Raw genomic sequence first — 21,411 nt, forward strand, 5'->3', positions numbered from 1 at the left:
CACTCTAAGAAGTCTGTTTTGAACTAGTTTTGAGTAGTATAGTGACAAAAGCCCATATGGAAGTAAAATCAGCAAAAAACATTAGATCGAGCAATAAGACTATAATTTGCAGTTTGCAGACCAAAAAACACGTTAGGCCACATCAGACTGGGAACCGCAGGACATCAGGCCAAACTCTGAGAGGCTGGGTGCCTGGAGGACACAGGCGGATGACTGCAACCATAGCTCCCTCTTGCACATACACCGTCCTTATCTCATCTTACCTTGTGGATCTTCTCTCCCACAAGACAAACCCAATGTAGGGATACATAGACCATGCCTTTCTACAGCACCATGCTGTATGCAGCCCACTTCTACCCACAAATCAGGCCAAGTTTATGAGTGGAAGAAACTGGCCTTCCAGATCCCACACAGGTGGCTATGCAAATCAGGAGGCAGTAGGCTGAGCAAGTCCATAGCACCACTGGAATAGGCATATCCAGGCTAGAATCTGTGTTTTCCTCTTTCTCTCCTTCTTTATCTACATTTAGCATTGATGTCATGGGGATTTAGTTCAACTCGTATTTCTACCGAGCAGAAACTCTGGAGGAGGGAGACCAGCAAGTCCAGGGTTGTCAGCATGTGTGCTGGAATATCAGTTTCAGAAGAGTCCAGCTGATCGAGAGACTAAATTCCAGAACCCAGTCACCTTATCACCCTGCTGATTACAAAGAATTATTTGAAGAAATGACCCCTGGAAACAGAACGCTGCTGAACCTATTGTAGCAGAATACTACAGTGTGCAAGGCCTCGGTGACAAATGTTACTTGATGAGACATATGAGCCCACAGCATTTGACAGGTCACCATGGCTAAGCCAAACTTGACGGAAGTGTATCTTTGTAGTGATGAGACTCAAGCTCATGCTTCCTGTCTCCTGGATTTCCTTTGCCAGGCTGCTGGAATGTCAACTGTCACAGTCCAAAGCAGAGCTCAAGTACACAACAGCATAAAAGCAGCCTAATCAGGAAATCAGCCCTCAAATGCAAAGCTGAGAACACATCAGTTTGATGGCACAGATATATCTACATAAAGCCTTTGACAAGGTCCCCCACAACATCCTTCTCTCTAAATTGGAAAGGTACGGATTTGATTGGTGGACTGTTTGGTGGATGAGGAACTGGCTGGATGGTCACAGCCACAGAATAGTGGTCAATGGCACAATGTCTGGATGGACACCAGTGACAAGTGATGCCCCTCAGGGGTCTATATTGGGACCAGTACTATCTAATGTCTTCATCAATGCCACAAAAATGACCAGGGGGATGTGATACCTCTTCTACGAGGACAGGCTGAGAGAGTTGGGGTTGTTCAGCCTGGAGAAGAGAAGGCTCCGGGGAGACCTTATTGCAGCCTTTCAGTACTTAAAAAGGGCCTATAAGACAGATGGGGACAGACTTTTTAGCAGGGCCTGTTACGACAGGACAAGCAGTAATGGTTTTAAACCATTAAAGAGAGGAGGTTGAACTTTTGTGATAAGGGTCATGAGACACTGCAAGAGGTTGCTCGGAGAGGTTGTGGATTCCCCATCCCTGGAGACATTCAAGGTCAGGCTGGACGGGGCTCTGAGCAACCTGATCTAGTTGACAATGTCCATGTTCATTGCAGGGAGGTTGGACTAGATGAGCTCTGAAGGTCCCTTCCAACTCAAACCATTCTATGATTCTATAAATATCAGAACTTCATGTGACTTCATGAAGCTTCATCTTCACTAACAGTGAGAAGCTCATTAAGGCAAAATGAAAAGGAGTGACTTCCTAGGTACCTAGACATTATATCTTATGGTGATGATAGTGACCATGCAGGCTCAAGGCACTTTCTAGAACACTGACTGATGTGTTGCTTTTAGTTGACATCCGTGATTAAAGGAGGAGTTTAACAGACAAACTTGCAAAATACTTATACTAAGTATGAATATTTGTGCTCAGAGGAATGGATAAAATAGAAAATCCAGTTTAGACAACATACAAAATGTCCTGGAAAGGTAATGCATTAAAAATATTTTAAAATTAAATATTTACCCAGATCTTTAATGAGTGATAATGCTTCCCATGATATAAATGCTCCACCACCGTCATCCATAGCTCCCTGTCCAACGTCCCAGCTGTCCAGATGTCCGCTAACCAATACAATCTGGAAAAGCAATTACGAGAAAACATATCTACATGAAAACACTGAATCAGAAAAGCCAGTCCAGCATTTTTATGATTTTATCATAAATTTGGCTTTTTAGTTTAGAACAGGAGGAAGGAAAGATTTCAAATAAAACCACTAAAAACATTGTTTTCTAGTCACTGAATATAAATCCGGAATCACTGTATGCATCCTATTGCTTCAAACCACTGCCTAAATCAAAGGAGATATGCTGTGAGAAATGCTTAAAGGTTTTGTCTTGTACATTAACAAAGTGCATACCTTTCAGAGATATGGGACCTCTACACTGCAGGATGGTGAAAATTTCTTTCATATTCCAGCCCTTAGGCAGGAAATTTCATTAACCCTATTTTTGGGTGCATAAGGAAGAAATATGAACTTAGACTGAATTGTTCCCAGACAGAGCTTACTGTTTTATTATATATCTATGATGCTTGTCACAGAGGACCTCTAATTTATTACTGGATCCTCTATGTGCTACAACAATGACAAGGTATTTTATAGTTCCATTAGTCGTAAGGATATTTTAAATTAAAAAGTACATGGTAGCAAGTCCCAGATGGGTTTTCGGCAAAGAAAGTTTTGTGGCTACAGCATAGTAGTAGATGTATCTCCAGAAACACCCACTTGCAGATCTCAACTCCTCCAAAGTCGACAAACAGCATCAGACCAATACCAGAAGTGAAACAGTTCCCTAACTGGACCTGAAAATGGAGGGCTGATGGATGTGTAATTGCAATGGAGAGGTCCAGGAGGGACAAGAAGTCTTGAGCTGAGCAGGCAGTGTGGTAACATCATGCAATAGGACAAAAACAAGAGCCACTGCGGTGTCCCAGGACTCTTTGAAGAACTGGTACCCAGTAAAGAGTGCCCTTGGGATAGGGTGGAAGTGGAAACATCCAACTCATCACTAAGGAAAAACTGAAGGAGGCCCTGGAGCATCTGTCCGTGTCCTGCCCAGCACTGGCCATACATGAAGGGATGCTTGCAGCTCCCCAGTTGGCTGACATCAATGAGCTCTCAGAGTTGAGGGCTCTAGAAGAAGGTGAAAAATACTTATTCCTCCTGCCTTGGCCTCCTCCTCCTCCTCCCTAAGGGATGAGGATCTCCTGGGATATCATCTCAGCTTCATACACCACAGGACAACTGCTCCAGCACTGATAATGAGAACATAATGATTTCTTCCTAGGGTGAGAGCCTATGGCAGAGGCCCTATGCTATCAAGTGTGCAGCTAACATTGCAAGGAACTAACCTGGGGCACAACCATGTAAACCTCTATTTTCCCCTTCACATGAGAAAAATCTTAGTAAGTTTTCACTGACTATTAAAAATAATGAACAAATAGATCATGGCAATGGAGTGTAGCAAATATGAACTGAGGTAGCACAACTAAAAGGTCCCTTTGCATTAAACAAGGGCCATGACAAATTACTAGTCATAAATATTGTATTGCCATAAAACTCTTTAAATTTAGAAAATACACCATGAAATGTTTATAAACGTGTGTTATAAAACTCAAGAGGTGTCATGCTTTAGAAGCTGGAAAAGCTTGAGATCATAACCTGAAGAGCAGTTTACGCTTTCCTTCTCAGATGTTTCAACTCTCTCTTCTGCTTTCCCAGCCTTAACTAAACATGTGCTTGCTTTCCAGCACAGACTGATTTTCTTGGTAGTGGACAACCATGCTGCAGCCTTTATTCCAAAACTTCCCCTCTTTCAAAAGCACTTAAATTTGGATGGCAGGCCCCTCTGGAAGTGCCTTAGATTTACTCAGGAGGTACGCCTGCAATTTAATGTCATGATCTCTGCAGGGCTAGCATGAAAGTCTGCAAACAGCATGTTTTCCAAGGATGGTGCCATGCAGTAGAACTACTTAATCTGTGGCAGCCCTCTGCTACCATAGCAACATAGCTTGAAACCAGAGAATCTAAGAAAAGCCATACCAGCTTTGAAGGTAGAAATCTTTCTGAAGTGCGAGCAGAAAAGGAGTGTTCGCTACAGTACTCATTGCTCTGTTTTCTTATAAGGGAGGAGGGCAATGCACGAATGAACTCTGCTTTGGGAGCCTGGGATGCACATGCAGCCCCACTGCAACCTGCCCATGGAGGACGGAGCTCGAACACCACCATGCTTTGCAGCTGACTGATGCAGACTCAGTACTGTCCACTCAATAAGGAATTTGCAAATAATAATAATTAAATAAAAGGGGAACAGAAAAGGCTCGGAGGGAAAGCACAACTCTCTGCGGTACAAAGAACGTCTGTTCTGCAACTTCAAAATCACCATGTGGTTTGTTTGTTCTTAAAGCAAAAATTGGTTTTAAGAAGAGAACTATTCCCTCTTCTGGAAAACAGAGCTTCAAGCTGAAGTGAATTATTTAGAACAAGTCTGCAAACTCATTGAAGGAAAACCAAGTTTACAACAGAAGCGACGCCTTGTCTTTACCAGTGAAAGAAGACCTCACTAATGCTATTCTCTGGCAGCAACCTCAACATGAGTGTCTGAGAGGGAATTACTCCTCATTTCTGTGAAACAACACATATTGCAACATCAGGAAATTCTGAATCAGAAGAAGGTGGTGTAATCCCATTTGGGGTTACAGACTCCAATCACAAAGCATCTTTATCAACTCCAGATCATGACACCAAAACAAGATCAAGGTTCAAGTGGATTGAGAAAGTCAGATAATTTTATGGATGAACTTTTACTTAAATTTACTCAAGCCGATGCCAAGAGCAATTACATAAATAAAAGCAATGTACTTTTATGTGAAAGTTTTTTCAGAACAGTTGTTTTTTTAAACTATCATTTTATAGCAGCTGCTACAATGAAAGTTTCAGTGATCCTGCTGATAGCTAGCCATAGATATTCTTAAAATAAGATACAGTCATAAAATAACAAAACCCTATGTTTATCTTGGTCTTTAAGTAGATATATGTGTCTGGACAATAAATGGAAATATTTCTAAAATTAATTCTATGCCAATATATTATTTAAGATAATACTATAAACCAATAATATTACAATTCTCTGTATAGGTGGGCTACTAACAAAGGCAGTTAAAGCTATAAAGGACATATGATTATTGCATTTTCCACATTGCTTTCAAATCTGTTATGTGGTTCTCATCTCTAAATCTACACATAGTTTAATCACTTACATTTGCCCAAAACATCCCTATAGAAATGTCAGACTATAAGTACCGCAAAGCGATGTGAGTCTATGTAAGTACAAGTATTTGTTTTAAATATACAGAGAAACCACAAGCAACTGTATAGGACAGTACAAATACAGCAATATGAATTTGCCAAAGTGACAAAAAATAAATTTAGGATAAGACAGCTTGCATGCGACATGACAGCAGAAGATTTGGCTTTCCTGCAGTGACACAGCTAAGAAATGCAGCTCTAGACACAGTCCTGAGACAATACAACAGAAATGAAACTGCAAGAAACATTTCAAATAGAAGATGAGTTATTCTGTTTCCTTCTGCACCAGCATTATGATCTCTATTGGATGCCTTTAAGTTATGCCCAGCATTTCAATCAAGCATATGGAAATATTTTGAAATTTATATTTAATATATTTATATAAGTATTTATTTTGTATTTAAACCCAGGAAGATTAGGCAGAGGAACCACCCATTCACATACATTTGCATATATCATGGAGTTATCCTTTTCTAAGCAGATGTTTTTTGCCACTAAAAATAATCTCCTATTCCATACATAGTCACACATGCCTATTGCATTTGTCACGCAATAATTTCATAAAATGTAGATGAACTACCTTCTGCTTGGTTAGAGGGAATTTTAAGAAAAGTTTCTTTCACTTTTAGTTAGTCTCCTCAATCTCAATTGCTCCAGTAGACATACAAGGTAAAGTCTTCTTTCTATGCAACATTAGAGATAATAAATAATAAACATTAGGAAAGAACTGTAAGTAACATTTTCAATCACAGGATATAATGTAGAATAACGTTTCTATCAAGTTGTGAAAACCAGCATGCAAAATTAATTCATGTCACTGAGGTAGGTGGCAATAGAAGAGCAACGACATCATCATTCATCTTTGCCCTTCATGTATGAAGATTTCACAGATGGAGGTTAGTGTTCAAAAAGCAGGACCCTTATTGATGGAATCTGGTTATTAGCATATTCTCTTAGAAAACCTTAGTAATAACCTTCATTATCCAAACCACCAAAAAGCATTTTTGCTTGCATCTTCCTCCCGCAGACAGGGAGAATATGGAGCACCTTAACATGCATGGAGAGAACAGAAAACTTAAACAAGGATCACATACACAGAGAACAGGATGATCAAGAACGATGCAGGATATTAGAATCAGATCAAACCTGTTTAGCCAGGACATACTCAAACATCAAGTGTCTGTATGCCAAAACTTCAAGCTAAAACAGTGAAGTGCTCTAGACTGTAACTCAAATTCTTTTCAACTGCTTATACACATTTTCAGCCAAATACTGCCGCGAGTTAGTCATTTGCTCAGGCAACACAGGTCTACAATGTTCCAGTCCACTTCCCAATTACCTGGAAACTCATTAAATCCTTTCCTTTCAAATTTTTGTTGTTCTTTTTTTCTTTGGTTTGCTTCTAGGTAAGTTCATCTTAAGCTCCAGGTACCACAATAAAGTCTTACATTATTTGACTGGCTATTTTTTCTTCATTAATCCCCTTCCAGTGCATGGGATATCTGCACAAAGCTTACACATATGAACACCATATGAAGTTGATTTGTGTTTGGGCCAAAATTGCAGCAAAACAGAAGTCAGATGAGAATTAGGATCCCCTATTCAGTCCAATTTAAAAAATGCCTATAATTCCTCTCCTTCCCCAGCTACTTATTGCTCCTTTTACTCACACAAACACTCTCTCACTTGACAATTTTCTATTTGTCTCAAACAAAATTTCTGATGCTAACTAAACCATGACTGAAAACCTGTTGATCCTCAGACAGAGGAATCCAGCACCAAATTCAGGCCTGTGGTCCTAAGTGCAGGGAGCGCGTTTTGAGTAATCTACCCATTTGGATAGCACGACAACTATGAACTGCCAGATGGCTTCACTTTATAAGGATCTAAAGATTTTCTTCATTTCACTGTGTTAACAGCATGAGAACAAGAGAAAAGAGAAAGGTGGCATATCATGTAGCTAACTAGTGGGCAAATAAAACAGCTGGCAGGACTAAATTTAAGCTCATCATGCTTAACTTGCCCACAAAACTATGATTAAATGAAGTCTTCATATATACAGATTTGCAAATTCAGAGTAGTAAATCTGGCACGGCTGTTTTAGGATGTATTAGCATTATCCGCAGAAGTGCTTGCCAATATGCTCTGGAAAACGGCAACACCAAGCAATGTGCTTTTCTACTGCTTACTCACACAGCAAAGCTGGCGTGAGTGCTCACAGCAGCCTTCCTCTTTAAAGTAATTCCTAGTGTGCAGACTGTATTATCACTCTAATTTTTAGGAAAAAGTTCTGTAATTTTAATAGAATAAAATGTTGGTGTGTAATTAGGTTTTTTGTCCTGACCCATTCTCTTCCTTACTCCAGCTCAAACCTTTCTCCCTTCAGCTGACACAGCAAAACAAATGACAAATAAAGAGGTATCAACTCTTCCTTCTTCATACTGTGTGTCCAGGCAGAACCACATTCTTGTATACAAACCGACACTCCTCAAGTTTTAAAATATTCACAATACTTACTTATTTGTATAATGCAGTAGGATTCTATAAATTGGTCCCTGAGCTTTTCCATCAAGCCTTCTAAAATCTAAACCATCAGAACTTGGAACCCTACATACTGCAGCAGTACACAGACTGCAGCAAACACATCACGCGTCATCTTCCTTTCTGGAATCTAACCCAGCTCTTCCAACAGCAGGACAGAGACTCAAAGGAAACAGTTCAATAGTTCTTGCAGGGACACTGCATTTTGTATCTATACTACCATTATTTCAAGCTCAGTATCTCAACATTTGGCAAAGACAAAAATGACAAAGTTGAGTGCACATCAGCAACACAGCACTATATGGCATGGGATTAGAATGATTTTTAAATGCAAGATTAGATATATATATAAAATATATATATATATTTAAATATAAACTCCCCTGTATTTAAAAATGTGCAGTTTTATGTTTTAACACAGGTCTACTCTACTGTGTGTAATTCCATCAGCTTCAACAGCCAAATTCAAGCATGGAGCCATATGAGAGATATTCAGTTGTAAAAAACACTTACTTGGTAAAACCTCTCCATGAAAGTCTGCCCTGACCATTTACAAAATATTTGTTTTGGGTTACAAATATGTGAAAAAAAGATTTGTGCGTTTCTGCACTTGCCTTTAAGAAAACACTAACTGCCTCCAGTTAAACTGCAATTGGATTAAATCATGCCCTAAATGTAAATGAGGAACACTACCACATTTAGTGGATTTTATTTTGTATATATAAGAATATTTCTTCAAATTAGTTTTTAGCTTTGGTGTCCAAATAATATGTCTTCACTGTACAGCTCCTTTTATTAGATTTCATGCACATTAGGAATGGTTCTCAAGTAATCAGTCTAGCTGTCTCAACTAATTTGTAGTCCTAAAGATACACTGAAGTCCAGAAAGAAAAAAAAAATGATTAAAACAAAAACTGTCTTTTCTACTTAATACGCAATGTAGTAAGTCTTAACTTCCAGGGTTCTGATTAAATGATAGATCTGCACATGAAACAGAAGTGACTCACTTAGTCACACAAGAATCCAACCCTATTATTGCTAAAAAGCTGATTAACCTTCAAAGAGCCTCTGTGTCACAATATACAGTAAACTCTTTAAAGCTGAATCTCTGCTTTGTAAAACTGATTGAAAATAAAGTGTTCTCAGAAAGTATTGCAGCGAAAACTCCCTGTTTGAAGTGAATCTCAAAACCACTGAGTAGTTAAATATCATGGGCTGATATAATTTATGGCATATAGGACACTGAAGGAGAAAATTAGTCTGCAAATAAATTGCTACTGATAAGGGAAATGTAGTAAAGGTGATGAGACACAGAAAATATATGAGTATTCAAAAGATAACCAAGGATTGAAATGACTACCATTTTCTTATTAAATGTTGGATTTTAAGACTTAGCATTTCCATATTTAAGTTCCTAAGAATCTTTTATTTCCTCTTTCCCGAGCTGTGACATTTCAGAAATAATACCACTCTTCATAATACTGTATTTCAGAAATAAGGATTTTAATTTATATATTTCAGCCCATCTCTAGAGGTTTTGAGAGTAAAAATCATAACAATAACTACCTCTAAACAAAACCAGGTGTCACTGAAATATCACTTAGTCTTGCATAAAAATGATGATGTAGCTGGTATTTTTCTAGCTCAAAGATTAGCAAATAATTTCTACATGTATGAAAGCTGAAACAGATGTGCAGAAACAATCATTTTTCTACATTTACCAAAGGAAGACTTTCCTTACACATATAGTAGATGATTTGTGTATAATAAAGGAATTATTTTACAATCCAAAGTCTTTGTATTTATATATTTTTCACTTTAGAAGTATATATGGTTCCACATTACTACAGATCTAGCAACATTACTAAATGTTTTATCTTAAAAATTTATTTTATCAGATATCGAAATTAATTTCAGGTAAAATAAACACTAATGCCTAGTGCTACTTCTTTCATTGAAGCATTTACAAAAACTGTCCTACTTGTACATTGTGATACTATGCACTAATGACAAGCACCCTTTCCCAAAACAGTAAAAATTGCAGGTTTTTCTCCAAAAAACTACAGAACTATTGTTTCTTCTTAAGAACACTAGAGGACCCATTAAGTCAGACCTATGCCCCGCTAGCACTGCCTTAGAACATCCTGGTGACCTAAAATGTCCTGAAAACCATCCTGAGTAGCCAGCTCTGAACTGTCCTAATGAAAACAGTCTTCATTTTAGAAAACCCCCAAGAAGATTGCTGATGGAAGCAAGTCCAAACAATGCTTATGTCCCAGTGCCAGACACCAAGCATCAGAGGATACTTAAGGAGAAGGGACCTTTGGGTGCTCCTTGACTTCCACACCCTGCTCAGAGCAAGGTCAGCTTAGATTTAATTGTTCGGACTTTTGTCCAGCGGGGTTCTGAAAATTTCAAAAGATGGAGATGCCACAACCTCTTCGGACAAACTGTTTCAATGTTTGCTCTCAGGAAAATATTTTAACTAATATCTATTATAAGACAAGATTTCTTAAAATGTGTGGCCTAGTGGGCCCTTACTGCAACATTCAAAAGACAAACTGGATTTTGAATGCTGTTAGCTCACAAGCATGCCTCACAGTTTTACATCTCCAGAAGCTTTTACTTAATTCATCGCTGCCAGCTGAACACAAAAGAAATGAAATTCTTGCCTTTTACCACACCAGTGTCCCTCACCATTATACATACTAGAAAGAGTGCTGATCATGCAATCAGTTCTCCCAAAACTGTCTCATCATCCCACTTCTTTAGTCACAATGGTCTGTCAGAACTGGTGATGCCTCTTGTGCTCACTACTCTATAGTGGGAGGTGGCTCCATGCCTTTCTGCTGTGATGGAAAATGCTTTCTCCTCTCTAGCATTAAGTTTTTTCATGGTCAATGACTCACAGGCCTGTGTTCACAGCTGCAACTCCACCTGTGATGGAGGCTCTTCTGATGCTGTTCTCTTACTCCACAAATCAACACATAGGCAAGGCTCTTGCCATTTCTTCCTCTGCTGCTTAAAGGAATTCATTGTATAGTATGCTAAATCACTCAATAAGTCTTTCATTTTTTATTTTAACCGTTTTTTATTTCTATGGCTTATCCTACATTTCTAGCACCTGCATAAGTTTTCTCAGAATTCTGATTTGTCTCAGGTTTTTTAAAGATTCTTATTATTCCTTACCAATTTTTTTAATGCCTCAGGTTGCACCAGGGGAAGTTTAGATTGGATATTAGGAAAAAATTCTTCCTGGAAAGGGTTGTTAGGCATTGGAACAGGCTGCTCAGAGAAGTGATTGAATCACCCTCCCTGGAGGTGTTTTAAAAGGTGTTTAGACAAGGTTCTTAAGGACATGGTTTAGTGCTAGAGTTAGGTTAGATTATGGTTGGACTCAATGATCCTAAGGGTCTCTTCCAAGTGACACGATTCTATGATTCTATGAACATTTTTATTTATCTTTCCTATACGCACATTGCTTCTCTCTTAAAATGCACAATAAACTTCCCAACACAGCACTAACTTCAGGCATTTTCAGAAGCGCAGCAACGCACTGGGGTGGGGTATGAAATTACTACAAAGTGATGATGGAAACACCAACAGATGCAGCGCAGGAAACGGGCAGGAGGAACCAAGGTCTGTGTGCAGCTGCAGGGCTGCCATCTCCTTGGTGTCCCAGAGGCACAGTGGGATGGCTCGCACAACCAGAGGGCTGTAAATGATGGGTGTGAGCTCTTTAGGAAGGACAGGCTGGGAGGGCAATGAGGGGGAGTTGCCCATTCTGTGAGAGAGCAGTGGGATCACCTAGAGCTCTTCTTGGGGCTGGATGATGAACAGTGGGAGTCTGGGGGTCAGGATTAGCAGGCAGACTGATGTGGGTGACTGTGGTGTGTTTGCCACAGATAGCCCAAAGAGGAAGAAGTAGATGAAGCCTTCATCAGACAAGCACAAGAAGCCCCATGTTTGCAGGCCCTGGTCCTCATGGCACACTTCAACCACTCCAAAACATGCTGAGATATTCAAGACCCAAGCCCTGTACAACCCACTCTAGCTGACCTGGCTTTGAGCACAGAGTTGGACTACATGATCTCCAGATGCCTTTTTTTGTAATTCTGACACTGATTCCAAAATGAATAATTAATATTTTCTTCTGGCTCTATATATAAACCACATTTCTTTTAGCTCTGAAAATTTCCATTAGAGACACAAAAATCAGAACGCAGCATGGAAATAAATTCTACCAAACCCAAGTATGTCCTTCAAGATCCAGGCAGCTAAAGTACAACTGTAATCTTCATTATAGTATTTTACTGGCAGAAGACAAAAGACCTATTTTCTACTTAGAGCAGTCAAAATCAAGGTAAAAAGTCATATAAAATCCATTTTATGGAATAATTTGCAATTATTGTTTCATAGCTTTATGAACTGGTGAAAGAACCCACAGAAACAGGACACTACTTGGCTTGTAACATGAAAAAAGTCTTCATCTTACAGTGACCCTAAAATAATTGCTTTACATATTGTATGAGATGTCTTCAAAGTTCCAACACAATTTTCAGATTACAAGTCTTCTTTCACCAATAATAGTCCTTTCAGTTTCCTTCAGTTTCTGGTAATTAAAACAGCACTTCTATTGAGGTTTAAATGTAGACTTCAAGAAACATTAATTTCTTATTTCTAAATCCAAATTATCTAACTATATTGTATCAATCTCTTTATCAGTAAAATGGGACTAAACAACTGCTTATTACAGAGGGATACAGTGAAGATTAACATTTATTCCTGTATTTATGACAGCATTCATGGAAAATACTAAGACATGGACTCAAAGTACCTGTCTTGGGTTGAAATTACTGGGGCTGTATCTCCTTACACAAGCAAAAACTCATTCCACAACTTCTAGTACCTGTCCACAGCCCCACAGAAACTGAAGAGTCATATTCAGAGAGACACAGCTAAGCACTTGCAAGTAATACTGAGAGATTTCCCTATTGAATTCTCACTAATGTATCAGAAAACCCCAGAGTTCTGATAGCTCACCCTTCGTGTTTATCTGTCCTTAACTTCTTTGTTTATATACTATTGTGAAACGTGAAGTGCATTTGACACAAGTTCACCAAGATGGAGAAGAGGCTGCTTTATCGAACTCAAACAATTTCTGTAAAAGACCAGATGAGACAACTGTTGTCAGGATGATTCAGAGGGTGGAATAGCTGCTCAAAGTCAGGAGAGATTCAGTTTATTGAAACCGGTAACGCAAGCGCTCTGGAATGCATTTGGAGTGCAAGGGACTTCAGAAAACCTGGTGCGAAGTACAGCTGTGGCAAAACAGGAAAAAACAGTGGCAACAGGGACTTTGAGACGTTTGGCATAGCACAGGGCTGGAAAGCGGTTCAAGTGCTTGAGTTGTCTGAGCACTGTACGGCTACTTCATGTTGCCATCTTTTAATACGTACACATGCCAGGCAGAAACCAGTGCTTCCCCTGCACAGAAGAGAGAGCAGATGGATAACTCATAGCTCTGGACAAACCCCAGAGAAAAGTGAAAAACAAGTCAACTGCAGTAACAGAAAAGGAGGAGATATAGAAGTCCCTCACCCTGCCTCTTCCTCAAATCATGGTGTGACTACTGCAGGCGAGAATACCAGAAAATAGAAGTAATCTCACTTGGAACTGGTCCAGCTTGTGTGAAACATCTGAGTATTAATTGCAAGGCACACACAGAGTGATTATAGGACTCATCCTAAAAGTGAGAGAGGTGTCCTCACGGCTGCACTCTGGAATCAAGCTGAGCTTTGCTTTGCATATTGTTTTCCATCTCCCCTCTATCAAGCACCTCAGGAATGGCTGCATATTGACATGATCTCTGACATTTTCACAGGCAAACATTTCTTCATGTCCTCCATAGCATGGGAAACTTTTTGAGCTTGTGAAAATGTTCACATCAGATATTTTTTTTTCCTGTGTCCAGCTGCAGATAGGAAATGGGAAAGAAAAACACCAGAAACACCAGCTACGTCCAGGTTATACAGAGAGGTTTGTGTGATGTGGGTTTCTGTCTACATGGACTTAACATCAAATTTATGTCCCTAGGCCACGCAAAAATCTGTCAGTGCTAACTAATTCTCCCTGTCACTTCACCTTATATTTGAATCCCTGACCTTCATATGAAAGGTTTTGTGTTTCATTGCCAATGCCGTCTCCCTCTAGTTTCTCTTCCTATGGCTGCAAGTTGAAATAACTTATTTACTTAACTATCCCTGCACCCCACAACCTCACACATGACAAAGGAAAGTAGGCCCACGGAAATTCTGACATCTATATAGCACTGGCTAACCAGCTGGCAAGCACCACTGACTGCTATTACACATCAGTCTTCAATCACCTCCAAAATATGCATTGAAAACACCCTCTATTCATTCAGCCTCCACAACTCTGACACTGAATGTAATAAAGGTTGTTGGGTTTTTTTAATGAAACCTTGTGTTATACTAAAATTATTAGTGCTGTTCTATTTGTACTTCATTTCATATCTGTTTGTGTTGAAATGAATTTAATTTCTCCTTGAGGCACTGTTCTCAAAGGCTCCTATTTTAATTTTATTAGTTTTCATGCCTTTAACTTTCAAAATGAAACACAATGGTTATCATAGTAGTACTCAAAACTGATTATATGTCCCGGGCTAATAAGCTTGAAAGGCATGTTTAGTTAACATTCTATCAGGGCTGTACCTGCTTAAATATGTTAATAGTTGAAAGTTAAAATAAACTTATTCTAGCCTTTAAATAAACCTCCAACAAGACTGCACACAGAGAATTAGGGGCATGAAGAACAAAATTCTCCTAATGCATCCACTCAGTCCTTGTTATCAGAAGTAACTGCATGAAGAATCTGGTTCATATGTTTATAATTTGAGAGCATTCAGCAATTTTTATTCCCACGTTAGTGGATTTAATAACACAACAATTTCAGAAAAACTGATAGGAATCTGTAGCTCTCTCTAAGCTCTTCTCCTCCCACCAATGTCATATAAAATGTACTACCAACTTTCCAAGCCATTCTTGGATGCTTCATTCCTGTTGAAAGAATAAGAATGCTTGAAAGTTGGCCAGCATCTATCTCCACCACGTTCTTCTCAAGAAACTGAAGGCTTTATGCAGACAGTTCCCTTTTCATCCACATATGGCAGGGACAGACTGAAGGGAACGTACGTCACAAGGTGGTAACACTGGAGGACATTGTAATTATGGCTTTGAAAATTACTAATTGCAAAATTAGGTCAGGGCAAGCAGGAAACTTGAACATTTATTAGACCGGTCTTCCTGAACAACAGTAAGTGAAAGTGTTTACCTGGATTTTGTATGTTACAAATGAAAGAAAATGCAAATTAACTAATTCTATTACTAAGAGCAACAAAAGGCAAAACCACTCTGCCAGGGGATTGTTACTTTCATCATACTGAAACCCTTCAGCTTGGCAGGATAAAATTTACTTGAACAACAGGTGTCAAAGACACTGCTGCAAAGAACAGGTCCTCTGCAATGCATATATCCCCAAAACACATGAGCTGCATACTCATTTTCTGGAACCACCTACATTCACATACCCCAGAGTGCAGTTACAGATCCCACTCTTGTAACTAACTTTTACTCTTGTCAGCTGTGGGAAATCCGATACGAACTCTTCTACCATAATTACACCATTATAATTGTAACTGAGTCACACATAAGGCAAAAAGACAAGGAACTGAAATATTTCTAGGACTTTGCTTACAAACTTCGCAATCTAACAAGCAACCTTACAGTTACTTTCTACTCCATGACTGATACAGTGCAATTGTACATTCTCCAGTAAACATGCTTTTCCAAAAAAACAGCTAGCCAATGTTTTGCTTCTTTAAAAAGACATGAAGGAAGTTAGTAAAAGCAGTAAAGAAATCAAATGAGGTAAAAAGAAAGCTGCAGATGAAAAGTTTCTGCAGTTCTGTAGAAAGTGTTGACTCTAGTTCAGGTATGTCACTGGAATTGCCCATGACTTGTTGCCAGTATTTTCAAATCAGCATAGGTTGGATACAAATAAACTGCTGCCTGGGAACAGGTATGGTGGTGGTGTTGTAATGTGTCATTTGCTTTGAGCGTGTCACCAGTGAAAACATAATTGAGTACCAGAAATTCAGAAAACATACACAAACACATACAAGAAGTGTGCTAGATTGCCACAACAGTGATCCATGCCTACTGAGCTACAGCAAATTCTTGCACTAAGGACCCAATCTCTCTAAACTACTCCAAAAAACCACAATGAAACAAAACCAAGACTGAAAAACAGGCTATAAATGTATTGCAGAAAAGCTTTTAAGTGGTTATGAGAGACATGAGTTTCCGCTGGGAAGGATAAAGCACAATAAAAGCTCAAGGTATATTGAGCAGATTGCACTGGCAAAGGAGGGGTGTTAAACAGGGGCTTTATGTAATAATAAAAATCATGGTAGATATGCCAATGATTTTCCATCACAGGGTTGACTTGGCTTCCGCACATACCACCTTCATTGTAGCTGCCTTAACAGCAGCTGGAGACCTTCTTTTGCTTGCTCCATTGACCATCTTGATCAGCAGTTGCACCCACATGTCCACACTGGTTTCCATGAGCAAGAAAAGCTTAAGTATCAGGTTGGAAGCAAAATCTTCCTCCCACTCTCCCCACTCTCATTTTTTAAACTTCAGGGTGGAATCTGGAGCTCAGCACACCTGTCAGGGTTTCCTTCACAGATGTGAGGGATCAGCCACTTCCAGTGGGTCACTGTGGCTACCAGGTGAATTAAAAGAAAGAGCATTTTCCTCCTCAGCACGTTCTTCCCCTCTCCCACTGCCTAACCAAGGCTGGATCAGAGCAACTTTACTTGAAAGACAGGAAAATGAATACTCATAGCAAGGACGGAGGGGAGAGGGCAACCTCCATTTGGCAACCAGAGACAGTGAAAATGAGACATACAGGCATTTTATCACATTCCTGGAAAGCTACTTCATCATCTGATTTCATTATTTTCTCCTGCCTCTCCAATATTCAACCCCAATTTCTTCTCAATTAATTCAGCCTCTAGAGCCTATTTATTGACAGCTTGACCACCATGGAAGAAACAGAGAAGAAAACCAGAAAACACTTCATAAAGCACCATTCATCTCCAAAATTTCATAATGGGCCATCTATCTTCAGATATGATGTGTGTACTCAGTCTAACCAGAACATGTAACATTTCAAGTACCCTTAAATGTCCCACAAGTTATTAAATTTTTAGTTTTCAGAATCTAATCTCAGATCATCAAAGACTTAAATCAGGAACAGTTTATACATAAAATGAGATGCACATGTTTTCCAATATGAGAAAGTGCAGGCACATACAAAATACAATAGAGTGTTACAAGATTAAAGTTCATTTAGCATGACATTTGTAGCAAATTCCTTTTCTGAAGTAACGCTGCAGAACCCAGAATCATAGTAAAACCAGAGAAGTACATTTTCTTATACTTGAGGGGAAATACTGATGGTGAGATTATCTATGCCAGTAATAACAATGTACTAAAGTAAAACAAAGAATGTGCCCTCAATGTTTCTGCATTTTGTTTTTTCAAAGTGTTTGCCTTCTCCCTAAATACAGGAACTTATACACAATTTTTCATAAGCCCACAACTTACTAGAAATTTAATCATATTTCTTGACTCCAGACTACTATTATACATTTTTAAAAGCATTTTCTTCATGCCAATCAGCTATAGCAAGAAAACTGCTTTTCCAAGGTTCTCAATACAAGGGAAATTACTAAGTATGTTATTATCACATTAAGAATATTTAACTGTGACCATATGACCAGTGGTTGAAATTCTGGTGAACATATACCTGGGTTTTGATTAGATGCAGGAGACAAAAGATCTTTTGAACAAAAATGTCTTCAATCCAGACAACACATGATGTCACAGGCATTCAAAGAAATTAATATGTGAGCTAAAAATGTTATTCCACATTCTCCCTTCCATATGATCTGAAAGGTTTGGACTGCATTCTGAGTATGTGGCTTGTTTTTTTTTTCTCTAACTGAGCCTACGGCCAAGGACTATTTTATTTCATGGATTTTCCCAGCACAACATCTGAATAACCTCCATGGTGTTTAGTGATGTATCCAGTATCCCTGTATCTTCTCTCCCTCTGCCTATCACAGTGGGAAATCACTTGTTGATTAAAAAGCACTGTTTGCATACGTTGCACTGATTTTAGGCAATGTGAAAGATGTGTACTTTACATCTGCAGAGGACAATGACTGGATTTGCTGCAGTATGGAGTCTGACTGATCCCCAAGAAAGCTGTTCCCTGCATATACAGACCATATGCTCATTTCTCTCAAAATGAAGATGCCTACCATAATAGACTGCAAGATTTTGCCAAAGAAGCAGGAATCTCTACAGTGAATGCCTCCAAGAAATATTCTGCAGGCAGCAGCTACTGAACAAGTAACATGGTGTGATTTTTTTATTTTCTGCAAGGGCCACATTCTGTGAATGAAGTTGCTCTTTTTTTTTTTTTTTAATGTTTGTATGTATTTACTGAAAATATTACAGCTTTCAATGTCAAGGGCTGTGGCAGCACATCCTTCATAAATGAAAGTACTAGTTAGGTTTATTAGCTGGAACATGTTAACCATAAGCACAAAGAATCCATGATGTGTGCCTGGTGGTTTGGTCTGAAGTTTCTCCCCTCCTCGTGCTGGCTGGAAGGACTCTCCTCATTTGGTATTTGGAGCAACTGAGCACTGGCCACATTGTTGGAAAGTAAAATGTGGGAAAGCAAGTTCCAGCCACCTGGATGATAAAGGAAGATCAATACTAACATAACCATTTGGACAGTCGAAGACATAATACTAACATAATAATATATAAAGGGCCTTGGACAAATTACTTTGAAGTACGTTTCTCGTAATTGTAAAAAGTTATAGCCCAGACTCATGAGAATGGTATCTCGGGCTGGATAACCGCCCCTCAGTACATGGGACATGTGAATGTCCTTGGGCCGGGTTTGTGAATGAGGGGAAAAACAAGTGAGACAAACATCACATGAGTTTACTGTGTTCTTAATAACAATTAGTGGAAAAGCACCTTTTTGTGAACATCTTAGTCCAGGCCTGTACTTGTAAATCCTACAAATTGTCAATGGTGAATAAAGAAAGCAGCCTAGGCCTAGGTCAGCTCTCGGCTTGGCCAGGCTCTGTGCTCCTTCCTGAACAAGATCTCTGCCTCTGCATGAATTTCTGTCTGCATCCTGGTATGCGTTGTTCCTAATTGCCACACACATATCTAAATTATGTAATAGATGGCACATTAAATAACATTTCCAACACCAAAACAAGAAAATGTAAATTTCGACAGATTAAAAAAATAAACAAATAGAAGCAAAAATGAAGCAACAAACAGTGCAAACAGATTAAATAATTAAAATTTGAGTAAAAAGTGTACTATAACCTGAAACATTTTTCTCTGGACTAGCATGGCTGAGGGTGAGAGTTTCTTAATTTTTATTGAAGGGAATGTATAAGACAACTAACAAACTGCACTTGGGATATCAGAGCAAGTAATGACATTCATATCAACAAAGTGGGAAAGCAGAGAAGGACACAGCTTTTTTTCTCATGGCTTTTATAGAAGGGAATCATAAGAAAACTCTGACCCTGTGTAAAGGCCTTTGAAGCTGGATATAAACCTTCTCTGCAGCAGCCAAGAAACAATTTGTTGCATCTTGTCTAAACACTTAGAGCTAATGCAGTTTAAATATAGTTTTGATTGGTCTGGCTGCATCCATCTGAACCAAGCAATGTTTACAGTATTCATTATTTTTGGGGTTTATAGAACATGCTCTATGCATTAATTTTCCATGTAAATAGCCAGCAATTAGGACCAATGTCCAGCAAATGCCCCCAGTATCCTCATGATGTAACATTCCTTAGACAGCAGATAGTCAATTCATCTCTCTTCTCCATGAGACGCTTACTTGTAAATACAGCTAGATCCCACTTTATCTCAAAGTTGGACAAATTGTCTTTAAAGAATTTCTTTGTAGCTTTCATATAAGTCAGCAAAATGCATCTAGTTTGGACAAGTCACTGTTAACACTGCCCCAAAATGCAAAATATTTTGCCTTGTGAGTTGGATTTCACTACACCACAAAGCATCTGAAGGAGTCCTAAAAACAGGTCAACAAAATATATATTGGGAGAAGATGGATTACTTCAGAAGGTGCAAGACATCACCTCCAGAAAGCTGCTCAAAGAGTTCTGGCTAGTTTCAATTTCCATCAAAACACAAGAGATCAAAGCACTGGATGAGTAAAGAGGCAAACATAGTAACTACACATTGTGAATATCAAAGCAGCATCAAAGATGTACAAGGCTGCAAGTGCAAGGCTGGCAAAAGTTCAGCCAGTTCCAGAAGTGTCTTATAAAGAGAACTGCAATGGAGTCTTCTCCCAACAGTTGGGTAATCCCTGTCACTGATACCTTTGGTACATTCACTATTACCATGGATGGGCAATTATCAAAGAGAGATCATCACCCTTTTGCAGGCTGCACATACATATGTTTCAGAAGTTCCTTTGTTTTTCCTTAGTGCTTTTCCCCCAAACTTTCCAGGTCATGGAAACAATCCCATATTAAATAAATTAAAATCTCCGTCACTAGTTCTGACATGTTTCTGTCATGTTCGCTGACTGAATATAAGCTTAAAACCATTAGGAGTGAGGAAAAAAGAAAGTCAGCTTTGAGCACACGCAACAGTTTGCAACTGCAAGCCTGGAGATTCATATATGAGAGCCCAGGGTCCTATAGTCCTTTCTCCTCTTTGGGCTGGGCATCTCTCAAGGCCACTCCAGTGAGAAGACATTTGAGCGTACATTGGAATTTGTTTTGCTTTTTTAAGTAGAAGTTTGTTTAATAAGATCGTGGAACTAATAAACACAGACTAAAAACTAGGGGCAGAAAAGACACAATATAACAGCAAACTTTTCTCTTTTTGCAGTATTTGAAACATTTAAAACATGAACTGAGGAAACTTGAGGAGTTAAGTGATCAGCCATTCTGTAGACAGCTAAACATCTCTCTCAGGAAGCTTTTTATAATATTCCATCTAAATATTCCCTGCTTAGTTTATCTCAAGCAGTTATTCATGCTATGTGCAGACATTTGTCCTCCTCTCCCACCAACCCATTCACTTCAGAAATACATAATTATTCTACAGTCATTCTCGCCTGTCATTCCCCATCCTGTGCCCACATTTTGTGTTCTTTCCACTGAATTCCTTTAAAGTAATCAATACTATTCCTTTGCAGGACTGAAAACTGAAAGCTAAAGATGGACTTCCAGATGAAGTACAAGATACCAAAATTGCAACAAATCCTTGCAACTGCATTATGTGGTGGTGTGTCAGCT

At 38.9% G+C, this 21,411-nt stretch overlaps 1 protein-coding gene across 1 annotated transcript in view; it reads right to left on the reverse strand.

The window, feature by feature from the left end:
* CPQ (carboxypeptidase Q) overlaps positions 1–21,411 on the reverse strand; it is a gene marked incomplete at its 3' end in the record, with an annotated part of 136,473 nt that overhangs the window by 55,083 nt on the left and 59,979 nt on the right. Inside the window, exon 4 of the mRNA XM_080339304.1 lies at positions 2,060–2,171. Within this exon, the coding sequence (XP_080195430.1) occupies positions 2,060–2,171 (112 nt within the window). The remainder of the gene's footprint in view (positions 1–2,059; positions 2,172–21,411) is intronic.

Source organism: Nesoenas mayeri (genome assembly GCF_963082525.1).
Source record: "Nesoenas mayeri genome assembly, chromosome: 2".
NCBI lineage: Eukaryota > Metazoa > Chordata > Aves > Columbiformes > Columbidae > Nesoenas > Nesoenas mayeri.